Source organism: Peromyscus eremicus, chromosome 11, assembly GCF_949786415.1.
Source record: "Peromyscus eremicus chromosome 11, PerEre_H2_v1, whole genome shotgun sequence".
Taxonomy (NCBI): domain Eukaryota; kingdom Metazoa; phylum Chordata; class Mammalia; order Rodentia; family Cricetidae; genus Peromyscus; species Peromyscus eremicus.
In genome coordinates this window covers 62,418,200-62,430,777 of record NC_081427.1, presented here as the reverse complement: position 1 = coordinate 62,430,777, position 12,578 = coordinate 62,418,200, and the positions used below count along the sequence as shown (strand labels likewise).

Below are 12,578 nucleotides of genomic sequence, written 5' to 3'. Positions count from 1 at the left end.
AATTTAAAGAATACCTGAGCTCTCTAAATTGATAAATTATAAGTCTCAATGGGAAAAATTTGATTAATCTATGTAATAAAGTGAATCCAACTATTTTGATTTTTTTTCAGACAAGAAATTGCCATGTATGCCTCAATAAAATGTTCTACAAAGCACCAGAATGATGTACATTGATTTTTAGCAGATGATCCTTACAAAAACACATGATACAGAATATAAGCAGGGTACTTATGGTGTAGTGCTAATAAAACACATACAGTATGAGTGATGCACTTATTTTAAAAATTTAAAAATATAATGAAAACACCTGCTGTGGGATATCTTTCTGTATGCTGTGAATATGTGTTGCTATGATTGGTTAATAAAGAAGCTGCTCTGGCCTATGGCAAGTCAAGTTATACCCAGGCAAGAAATGCAGGAGAGAGACAGGAAGGGTAATGGCAGGGTCAGGAGCCGAAGCCAGACACAGAGGAAGCAAGATGACAAGGCGGAACTGAGAAAAGGTAGCAAGCCACATGGCTAAACATAGATAAGAATTATGGGTTAATTTAAATGTAAGAAATAGTCAATAAAAAGCCTGAGCTAATGGCCAAGCAATTATAATTAATATAAGCTTCTGAGTGATTGTTTTATAGGAGGGCCACAGGACTGCGGGGGCCTTACAGGACTGGAGAACCCTTCCGACTACAATTGGCTGCCCAACGTGGAGCAAGAATTTCCACCCAAAACCTGACAAAGCTTTAAAAAAGATTCTAAAATGGAGCTATAAACAGCTTCCTAGTTCCGTCTTCTCAGGCAAGCCTTGGCCTGCAGTCTTGAGCTACAGTATGGTGGGTTTGAGGCATGTGGTCTTGACCTGCAGCATGGCAGATTCCTGCTGTGATACACAGAGGCATTTCCAAGCCGTGCAGTATGCTGCGTGGTGGATTTAGCTTTTGCTGGTACAGACACATACAAAAAAGGTTTCTGGGCTACATGCTGCTGAATGGAGGCATGAACCCACTGTCTCCCAGAGTTGGCAGAGAGTATGGCTCCCAGAGCTGGAGGTGAATTACCTCCACCATGCTGAAAAGCTGAAATGGGAAGAGTCAGCAGCCAAGGCTACTGCTTCAGTCCTAAAAACACAGTTCAGCAGTTTAAAATCTATCCTGGTCAGAGAAGGAACATACACTCACAATAAAACAGATTCAGATGAAATAAATCTCTGAACAGTTTATATTGTGTGTAAAAAATGTATGTAGGCTTGGAAGAGAGGAAAAGGAGTATATACAGTTATATAAAAAATGGCATTAAAAAATAAAATCTTGAAAGGGACAATACGAATATAAAAGATAAGCCACGTAAAGATGGATATTACAGAGAGAATCTGCATTGTGTTGTCTTTGGGATTTTTAACTGCAGAAAGACATTTGATTAATAAAGGCTGCTGAGTTAAATCAGTATTTTAAAGGTATCTTGACTTCAAAATTTATGTCTAAGGATATGTTGCTTTGGAAAAGAGGTTCTCCTTTTGCTTCCACAGAAGATGAGAACCTGTGGATTGCTTCCAGGCTCATATGGTTTGATCAGCCAAGACTCCCTAAAAGGTCTCCAATGACGCCATGACACAGATGATCCAACATCCAGAAAAGCTTCAAGGCAATGCAGCTCAGACAATGGCTCAGACAATGCAGCCTCACAGACTATTCCAGTCAGGACTTGACCATAATTCTTAATTTTCTCAGGATTATTTGGTTTGTTGGATGCTATAATTCACAGACCCAGAGAAGCTAAATAACAAGGAGGGGAAGGGGAAATAGAATAGACATGGCAGGTGGGTGGGTGCAGTGGGGGGATGGGAACAGAAGGCATCAGGTGTGGTGGAGAGGATGGAGGGAGAGAGTACCAGAAGAGAAAACTGGATTGCAGGGTACAGGTCAGGGACAAGCTAGAAACCTAGTGCAATGGAAACTTCAGGATTGTTTAAGATATCCTGGGATTTTTGGGTTTCTATATGAAGCTGAAAATTGCCCTTTCAAGATATGTGAAGAATTGTGTTGGAATTCTGATAGGGATTGCATTGAATCTGTAGGTTGCTTTTGGCAGAATGACCAGTTTTACTATATTAATCCTACCAATCCATGAGCAAGGGAGATCTTTCCATCTTCTGATATCTTGTTCAATTTCTTTCTTCAAAGACTTGACTTGAAGATTTTATCATAAAAGTCTTTCATTTGCTTGGTTAGAGTTGCCCCAAGATATTTTATAATTTTTGAGATTCTTGTAGAAGGAGTTGTTTCTCTGATTTCTTTCTCAGTCCATTTGTCTTTTGAATATAGGTAGGCTACTGATTTTCCTGAGTTAAATTTTTGATCCTCCCACTTCTTTGAAAGTGTTTTTGTCAGCTATTAGAGTTTCTAGGGGGAATATTTAGAGTCATTTATGTATATTATCATATCATCTGCAAATAAAGATACTTTCACTTCTTCCTTTCCTGTTGGGATCCCCTTGATCTTCTCCAGTCCTCTTGGTGCTCTAGCTAAGACTTCATGTACTATATTGGATAAGTATGGAGAGAGTGAACAACCTTGCCTTGTTCCTAATTTTAGTGGAATTGCTTTGAGTTCACCCCCATTTAAGTTAATGTTGGCTATGGAATTGATTATCCTAGTGTTGCCTTTATCCTGTTGACGTACGTCTCTTGTATCCCTAATCACTCAGGACTTTAATCATGAAGAGGTGCTACAATTTGTCAAATGCCTATTCTGCATCTAATGAGATGATTATCTAGTTTTTGCCTTTCAGTTTGTTTATATGGTGGACTGCATTTATAAATTTACATAGGTTAAAACATCCCTGCACTCTGGGATGAAGCCTACTTGTTCATGGTGGATGATCTTTTGGATGTATTATTGGATTCAGTTTGCATGCATTTTATTGAGAATTTTTGCATTAGTGTTCATGAGGTAAATTTGCCTGTGATTCTCATTTTTGGACAGTGTTTATGTGATTTAGGTATCAGGATAACTGTGGCCTCTTAAAAAATTGGGCAATGCTCTTTATGTTTCTATTTTGTGGGATAATTTGAGTATTGTCTTCAACTCTTTGTGAAAAGCCTTGTAGAATTCTATGTTAAAACCATCTCGTCCTGGTTATTTTTCTTTTCTTTTGTCCTGTTTTCTTTTATTGGTAGACATTTAATTATTGCTTCTATTTTACTTGGGATAAAAGGTCTGCTTAAATTGTTTATCTAATATTGATTTAACTTTAGTAGGTAGAATATATAAAAAATACTCATTTTTTATTGCAATATATGTTTTGAACAACTTTAAACTTTATTATATAAAAATTTTGTAAACATAACTGTAAGATAATGAAAAGAAAAGTTAAATATAGTTCATCACATGTAAAATGGATTACTGTATAATTAGTAAAATCCTATTTCCACAGTGGGAATGGGATACAGCAATATTAACGTAATGAATTAAGTAAAAAACATAACATTAAATTGAATCAAACTTTTCAAATAATTCAATATAGTCCTAGCAAAGCTGAGGTTTGGATTCAATATAATAATATGGATATTTACCATTATAATTACTTCTAATCAACTTCCAAAACCTAAGGCAAGTCTTCTTAATTCTGGGAAAGAATGTGTCTTAAAGTAACCACGATGCTTTTCTCAACAGTCCTGCATCCTATGCAAGTCCAGTAGAATGTGATGGGTCAGGAAAGCATCAGTCTGTGCAATTCATTGTCTTTCTTGTACTATTTTCAAGCTTTAAAAAAATACATTTAAAAAAAAAACACCTCCAGCTTCAATTTAACAGATACAACTCCATCATTAGAGATGCTAGTTAACACTTCCTGCCTCTTCTTGCTGATGTCCCTCCTGATCTTAGGCAGAGAATGACATAGTGATGGGCATTCCTTTCAGGAATAAACAGTTCAAACAAGGAATAGAGTTGGCAATTAGAGAATATTATAAAATGGAAACTGCCAAGGTTTACAAATGAGCGAGTGAAAACGTAAACAATCGGTGGTGGGGGAAGAAGAAAAAAATCATAAACTAAATCTAACATTAAAACAATTCAGAAACTAAATCCAACATTAAAACAATTCATAAACTAAATCCAATATTAAAACAATTGATAAAATAAATTCAACATTAAAATAATTCATAAACTAAATCCAACATTAAAACAATGTTGTTTGAACATGTGTTCTTGTGTGGGTTGATCAGCAGTTTCTAAGCTTGCAGTAGTTACTTGCAGGTATAGATGGCATTGGTCAGGACTCCCCAGGTCAGGACTACATTGAAGAGAGTGGGCTTCCTCCATGTCAGGCAGCTCAGTATCTGTTTTAAATCTTTTCAACCCATCTTGCGTGAGGTATATAGAAACATCGATGGAAAAGTGTACCAGTTCCATAGGATCCAGGTGGATGTTGTTACAGTAGGTGATTATGCAGGATTTCCCACACCATCCTCTTCCTAAAGATGGGCATGTGTTGCTGAGAAAAGGTAAGTGGTTGGTCTCTAGAAATGTAATCTGCATATTTACAAGTAAAAATTCCACAGTCACTCCCATTGAGTTGTTGAGGAATCTCCTTTGAAGCCATACTGTATCTTTTCCACTTCAAAGGGTCCAGCTCAATGTTCCTTCGAGTTTTGCTCTCATTTTGTAAATATTCAAAGATGGTCTCACAAATACTCTGCCCTGTCTGTCCCATTGAATCAAAGTAAACAATACTTTGTTTTCTTAGGTCAATTACTATCAGGCTCCAATGTACCTTCTGGTGAATAGGTACTAGAATAATTTCTTTTTCAAACAGTTTTATTCCTCGAGTCCATCGTTTAACAGAAGAATAGCCTCCATGCTTTAGTTTGGGGTAAAAGAAAGTGCTGAACACATGAAGAGCTGGGTACCCTTTTTTGTTATTTCTCTCAACCAGAAGATTCATGTAAAAATTGATAACCTCATCATTGAGCCACTTACCATTCTCTAGTGTCTGGATATCTCCTCGAGTAATATGCAGTTTGAATGCACTAGTTAAGATTTCTTCCTGGGGTCCTGGACCTAGTGCATTTCTTATTTCCTTTTCCATGTCCTCTGTAACACTAAGGACTTCATCTGTTCCTCTCCCCTTTTCCTGTTCTGCAACAGGCTTTTTCTCTGTTATAACTACTGGCATCTTGTTGGGGAGTGACCTATTGCTGCCACTATGCAGGAAGACTTGAGCCTCTGCTCTTACCAAGTCAGGCTCCAAGTGGTGTCCTCTTCTTCCTTCAAGGTTTATGGCATCTTTCTTCTGTGTATCAGAAGAGTTCTCTGTACACGTCCTCACTTTCAAGTCTGGTGAGACACATTCCTTTGTGGCAACAACAGTGGATTGTTTAGGATCACACTGAGTTGTTCTGAATCCATGACTGTGCCCTTCCACACAATCTTTGATCTTCACGGTATCTACTAGGGTTGTGTGAGCCCTCTGTGGGTCAGATTTCATATGATCACTGGGCTGAAGGTGCTGCAGTAACCTTTGGTACTTTTGCCTTTGGTGGTTTTCAGCATATTCCTCCATGAGGCAACAGGGCCGCTTGCGACCCTTCCCACCATCCCCAGACTCTCTCCCAGTTACAGCCTGCTCCTGTGGACCTTTACCCCACTCTAGGGGCTTTAGTTGTCTTAGATTTTCTTGATGGGGTTCCCATAACTCATCCTTGCATGGCTGTTGACTTTGAAGCTCTAGGTCTTGCTGTTTCTGAGGTATCCGCTTTGGAGTTTTGCTGGGCTCTTCAAACTCCAAATCCGTTGCACCCTCATCCTGGCATTTCACTTTTTTAACTTGTCCCAAAGCTTCAGACTTGATCTCCGTCCCACCTTCATCCTGGTATTTTCGTTTCTGACCTTGCCCTGAAGTTTCAGGCTTCATCTCCATCTCACACTGTTTAGGTTGCCACACGGACTCACTTCTGAATTGGCCTTTGCTGGGTGCTGGCTCCCCAGTATGGTATAGCCTTCCTATTTCCAAATGAATGCAACTGTCTGCCTGACTCTGGCTGGGTATTCTTGGGCTAGTCACCTTGATATCTGAAGAATTACTTACTCCAGTAACAGTATAATCCACAAGTTGGTTCAAGGTCAGGAACCTTTCAGTCCACAGGATGAAGAGCTCAGAATAGCTTTTCTTTATAAACAAGAGTTGACTTTGGACGTCAGGTCAGTCAGAGTATGAAGCCAGTTCAGCTGGCAATGGGAACTGATGGGTGAATAATCAAACGTTGGCAGTTCACTGGGGTCCACTGGGGGAAACCCTGTGGAATTCTAGGACTCCTTCCTCAGAAGGGTACCGCAAGGGCTCAGTAACCAGCTAAAGACTCAGAACGTCGAAATTGTACAGATTGTCCTAGCCACCGTTAAGACACCAGGCCTTAACCATGCAGCTAACACATCAGAGGCAAGCCTCACAAGTGATGCCTGACTCCGAGGTTGCCCTACCCACAGCCTTCAAGGTTCCATAGCTGATTGTGACATGACCTGAAAGAACGTAAACACGTGTTCTTTGGAGGGTGGCGGCCTTGCTCACCCCCAAATGGGTCCAGGAGTTGGATAAAAAGGGTTAGAGTGTTGCGAACTAATCATAGACATGTCAGTTTCCTTCTGTAGAGCACAGGGTTACCTAGATTGTCTCAGTACAATCTAGTTTGTCCTGATTAGTACATTTGTCTTTTAGGAAATTGTCCATCATGGCCAATATTGGAAAACCAAATATAATTGCCCTTCAAAATGGCTCCTCATGATATCCTTACTAATTACAAAGAAAAAAGAGAATTTTACAGTTATAAAACCCAGTAGGTACTGTTGTGTGACAAAACTTTTCATGGAGAAATGAAACACACATATGTACTCTCCCCAGACAGAGAACCCTGGACAGATCAAAATACAGATATCACCAAAGTCCAACTTGGTAAACTAAGTTTTATAGGGGTTACTTACAGTAATTTGGGTGAGAGGTTATTTACAGGAGTAGAAATGACTCAAAGACAGGTGTATCATCACAACCCACCCTCAGCATGCATGACAGCTCACAAAAGCTGGGAACCAGGAAACACTGCACACCCTGCAGGCAACTCAACAGGCTGGAGAGTGTCCTTTCCAAGTGACTCAGTTGATCTAAACCCCTGTAGGCAGCTGGTGGTTTCTGCTTCAGTTAGGTAGCTGGTCTGAGGTTGGCTCTTCTGAGAGTCTTCCTTGATGCTCAGCTTCCTTCCATCTGAGAGGGACTCTTAGCTTTTATTGTTTATTCTGACAAGGAAGGGGTTTTTACTTATATGACCTGGTGTACCACATTTAAAATATTTGGTACCAGGGGGCCTTATTCTACCTCTGGGAATTGCCTCTCCTATCCAAGCCTCATTACTATCATTAAGAGACTCAACACCATTAGTAGACTGAATCCTTTCTTCTAAAGGAGCTGATTTAAACTTTAATGGTGTAAGTATTCTTTTGCATTCTGTATTAATATTATCAAATGCCAAGGACTCAGTTAATACTTTTCTTTCTTTTTTTTTTTTTTTCCGAGACAGGGTTTCTCTGTGTAGCTTTTGCGCCTTTCCTGGAACTCACTTGGTAGCCCAGGCTGGCCTCGAACTCACAGAGATCCGCCTGGCTCTGCCTCCCGAGTGCTGGGATTAAAGGCGTGCGCCACCACTGCCCGGCAGTTAATACTTTTCTTAATTCTTTATTTGACACAGCTTTTGTTAGAGCTGTGGTCAGCCTTTGTAAAAAAATTAGTGAAGGGTTCTTGCATTCCTGAAATATCTTTGTATATACCTCAGTTGGTTTTCCTTGTTCTGGAATTTTTTCCCAAGCATTTATAGCTGCTGTACAGCATAGGATACTGTAGGCTCATCATAAGTGGCTTGTACATTCCTATCAGCGAAACATCCCTCACCAAGAATTTGATCTTGGGAGATCTCAAAATCTCTGAGTTTACCTTGTTGCTCTAAATTTCTTGCCTCTTTTCTCAACCAGCTTTTCCACTGTAACTGCTGGATATATTCTAGAATAGCTGAAATTAACTGATGCCAGTCATCTGGAATGATTCTATGTGAGGTAGACCATGAATTTAACATCTGTCTAACATATGTTGAATATATCCCATACATGACCATGACTTCCTTCATATTTTTAAAGTCCCTCATTGAAGTCGGTTGTAATGTATATGTCACATATGGCTCAGGGTGTGTATCATCTGCTGGCCTCTCACGGATGATGACAGGATAAGCCATTGTATGAGAGCCATCTGGAGATGTTACAACCTGTATGGTCTTGCCCTTGTGCTTATCAGGTCCCTTGTCATGTTTATTGAGAGTTTCTCCCAGGGCTTGCAAATGAGCACCTAGAGTCTGTTCTAGGGAGTGAACCTCCTCTTTTGCTAGGGATTCCAGATTTCTCATGAAATCATGTGACCTTTTATGTTCTGAAACACATGATTCCACAGACCTTATTTTATCAGTTAATGATAATCTTTCTTCCTTACAAAGTGTCGGAGTAGCCACAACTTCACTCTGGAGAGTTATTGTTCTATCCATTAAATATTCATATTTATTATCAATAAAATCAATTTTGGCTATACGTTTATTATTAATGGACTAAAGTTCTTGTATTAAGTTAGCAGATTCAAAACTAAGAAGCCTGTTTTGTAAATCTTTATTACTGTCTTGTAAATCCTGGTTAGCAGATTCCAGAGAAAGAATCTTTTTATGTAAGCTTTCATTGCTATTTTTTACAGCCTATATCAGTCCCAATAATGACTCATCTTTGTTATTATTATTAAACCAGTATTTGAATGCTGTGTGAATTATTACGGTAAATGCCAAAATGGTACAGGCCAGATACGCCTTTGGAAAGTCGTATATTTCCAGAAAAAATATAAGTCATCAAACAGGCAAAAAAAGGTTTTAAATTCTTGTGAGGTAATGTTTTCGGTCATATTTTAAGAATTACTCAAAATTTGTTAGTTTCAAGGTGTAAAATTATGAAGTACTCTTACCTGAAAATAAACACTGGCTTGCTTGTCTTACCTTGCTTTCAATGGTATAGTAGCACTTTTAATGTTGTAGTAGTGCTTTTCAGTCAGCAGGTGTTGCTGGTGTAGCTCTAAAGCAGGTTCCACTGAAGACTTTGGCTGCCGGTAGCTGAGGAGGGAGCAGAGTGTCCCCAAGGCAGCATAGGCAGTTCTTCCTGTGATTCCCTGGAGCTTCAGGAAACAGAGAGCTCCAGGCCACTCCAAGTCTGTCTCAGTGCCTTTGTAGCCAAGGAAGCATCACATTCAGGGAGCCAGCCGGTGGATGGTGCGCCATCTATTTTAACCAGGTGAGACTGTGGAAGCCTTGGGCCCATGTGTAAGCCAGCATGCAGTGAGGCGGGGGAGGGGGGGAGCATCTCACTCATAGCATTTTTCACCGGTTTGGGGACTAAGTTTGCCAGGGGAACTGAGACCAGGCATAGCTGCTCCCTTTCTTTGGGAATGGAACCATGGAGGTGCTCCCTGGTTATATGGAACTTGGCAGGCAGGTTCAGTTAACTGCCAGCTGGGGAGGAAGAAGCAAAGGAAGGGAAGAAACAGTACCGGGAGATTAAGGGCTGAATGGGTAAGTGTTTGGTCCCCAGGAAGGGTGGACATTTTAAAAGAGACAGGGCAGAAGAGACAGGGAAGTGTGGTAAGTGTGGAAAGTGTGCCACAGCAGCCACAGAGGAGGCTGAGGGTGGAAGCCACCCACCCCTTTAGAGTTTGCCCCATGTTGGGCACTAGATACTGGTGGAAGTATTAAGGCAACTCCACGTAGTTAAAGGGAGGTTTATTTTGTGGGGTAACTTACAAGTAAAGGGATAGGTTACAGGGTCTGGGAGAGGTGAAGTGCTGTCCAGCGCTGTTTTCTGGAGAACACTGCCTGTTCTAACATTCCGCATCCAGGATTACAGGAACCAAGAGAGCCAGCACATCTGGATCTTAGGTCTCAAGGGCTCCCGTCTCGGCCCTGCCTCAGGGGCAGGGCATAGGTAGGCATGACAGTTATCGGAAACCTCACTGGGGGTAGTACTTCCAGGTCAAAGCTGGAACAGCTACCTACTACATCTTGTCAGTTTCAGGGACTTTCTGAGCTCTTTTGAGTTGTTTGTCTTCCCACTTAAGAAGCTTCCTATCAGGGTGGAATGTTTCAGTCTTGGAGGAAACTGTTGTACAATAGGTACCAACAAACCAAGGATAAGTATGTTGCCATAAGAGAGTAAATCAAATCTCAGCCTTGTCAATAGGATTCGTGCTGTGGGATAATGCTTTTGTATACTGGTTTATTAAAATGCTGATTGGCCAGTATAGGCAGGATAAGCAGACAAGGAGAATTCTGGGAAAAAGAAGGTTGAGTCAAGAGAGACCAGTCTGCAGTCCAGGGAGCAGCATGTAATGGCACACAGGTAAAGCCACAGAACATGTGGCAACATATAGATTAACAGAAATGGGCTGAGTTTAAGTGTAAGAGCTAGTCAGTAGTTAGCCTGAGCTAATGGCTGAGCAGTTTCAATTAATATAAGCCTCTGTGTGTTTACTTGGGTCTGAGTGGCTATGGACCAGGCAGGATGCAGGAAAACTTCCAGCTATAGATTCATTGAGAAAAAGACACATCACTACCTTGGTGACAGTCCTGGCAATAACACAAGCCCTGAACTCATCCCTAGAAGACAGTAGGGAGAATTAAATTGGAGCTGGAGTTACAGATGTGTGGTTTTTCAGGGGGTGCAGGGATCTGAATGCAGTCGACATCATTATACAACAAATACTTTACTGATATTCTCTGGCCCCTTGAGCAGCTCTTTCATCTACTTTCAAAAGTATAGAGACTTTTTACAAAAATGTGAGCAGAGAAGTAGAGACACGTATTGTTTGTTGTTTACCATTGAAATGTAACCACTTAACAAACCGTGTGAGTATATTTATACCAGTGTGTTTTACTGTAAGGGAAAATGTACTTTTTTCTGTAAAAGGTTTGACTTTCTTAGGATTGTTATTTCCCCAGGTGTCATTTTATTCTTACCAGGCTTCTTTCTATCCTTTCTAATTACACTGTGGAGATACTTGATCACAAACAGAAAAAAAGTTCAAATTCCCACACTGATCTTTACATCGCTGAATAATCTAATGACTGGGCTCCCTTTGTAATGGTGAACATTCTGTTTAGAGGATAAATTTACTCTACTAGACTTGTAAAAACAGGTGTTTTTAGCTTGTGTGAGCCATGACGAAGTTGCTCCTACCTTAAACATACCCTCTTGGCTTCCTGAAGATGATCTACTTCCTGGTGCAATTGGGTATAGTTTGCTTTCCGGTTGAAACCACCAGCCCTCAAATAACAACACAGAGACTTATTATTAATTATAAAAGCTTGGCCTTAGCTTAGGCTTTTTTTTCTAACTAGCTCTTATAACTTAATTAACTTGTTTCTGTTACTCTATGTTCCATCATGTGCCTGGATTACCTTTCCTCTGTCCCATATGTTCGACTTGTTCTGCCTTCCGTTGGCATTTCCTGAGCACCCAGATTCATCCCTTTTATTTCTTCTCTCTCTGCTGGAAATCCTGCTATCCTCTCCTGCCTAGCTATTAGCCATTCAGACCTTTATTATCTCCATTACAACTGCTATGGAATGTCATTCTGTATGCTGTGAATGTGTGTTGATAAATAAAATACTGATTGGCCAATAGCCAGGCGGGACACAGGAAAAACTTTTAGCCACAAATGGTGCCAAACGCTTGAGTTTCCTCCTGAAACCTGAGAATACTTAATAAGCTATTCTAAACGAAGCCAAAACCAGGTTCCTGCTTCCTGTTTCATGTGGGTCACGAGATGCTGCAGCATTAGGGCTTGAGCGCAGCATGGAGGATTCCCCCTGCAGTACACAATGGCGTCTCCAAGCCACATGTAGCACTGTGTGGCAGATTTAGCTTTTGCTAGTTAAAAAAGAAAGAAAGAAAGAAAGAAAGAAAGAAAGAAAGAAAGAAAGAAAGAAAGAGAGAAAGAAAGAAAGAAACCAAAACAGCAACAAAAAAGAGGTTTCTGGGGTACATGCTACTTTAATGGAGGCATAGACCCACTGCTTCTGAGAGTTGATGGTACACATGGCCTAGAGCTGAGCGTGAATTACCTCTGCCATGTTGAAAAGCTGAAATGGCTGTAGTCAGCAACCAAGGCTGCCGTTTCAGTCCTAAAAGTGCAGTTTATCTTCTTCTTGGCAAAAAAAGCCACTTGGGCAAGAAACTGTTCTTGCCTGGACTTCTTGACAAAATGTCGTATCAACTGGATATGCAGAACCCATAGGAAGGTGACCACTGATCTTTGCAAGGTGAGATGTTTCTGCAGGTTCCTGTTTTGCAGAAGAAACTGCCAGACATTCTACAGGACACAGAGAGAAGCCACTGAGAGACTCTAGGCCTGTAGGCTGAAAAATAGATGCCCCAACTTTGCAGAAGGACTTTGGGTAACTGTCCAAGCAGCCAGATGTGTCTGTCACTTTAGACTTTTGGAAGTTGCTTACAATGCTC

At 40.6% G+C, this 12,578-nt stretch overlaps 2 protein-coding genes across 3 annotated transcripts in view; both read right to left on the bottom strand.

Annotated features, from left to right (window-relative positions):
* The window catches only part of Xrcc4 (X-ray repair cross complementing 4), a 296,572-nt gene that overhangs the window by 43,836 nt on the left and 240,158 nt on the right, over positions 1–12,578 (bottom strand). Inside the window, exon 8 of one of the 2 annotated variants that reach the window (XM_059276448.1) lies at positions 11,258–11,381. The exons of the other annotated variant lie outside the window; for it this stretch is intronic. Coding sequence (XP_059132431.1) covers positions 11,291–11,381 — 91 coding nt within the window. The 3' untranslated portion in view covers positions 11,258–11,290. Of the gene's footprint in view, positions 1–11,257; positions 11,382–12,578 lie in introns of those variants that run through there. 2 annotated transcript variants of the gene reach the window in all.
* Positions 4,199–6,192, bottom strand: LOC131921715 (sentrin-specific protease 2-like). The gene has a single exon (XM_059276446.1). The coding sequence runs from the start codon at positions 5,914–5,916 to the stop codon at positions 4,429–4,431; it is 1,488 nt and encodes a 495-aa protein (XP_059132429.1). The 5' UTR covers positions 5,917–6,192; the 3' UTR covers positions 4,199–4,428.

Excerpts from the sequence above, each read along its gene's own strand:
- LOC131921715 (XM_059276446.1), bottom strand. The coding sequence starts at position 5,916 with ATGGAGATGAAGCCTGAAACTTCAGGGCAAGGTCAGAAACGAAAATAC.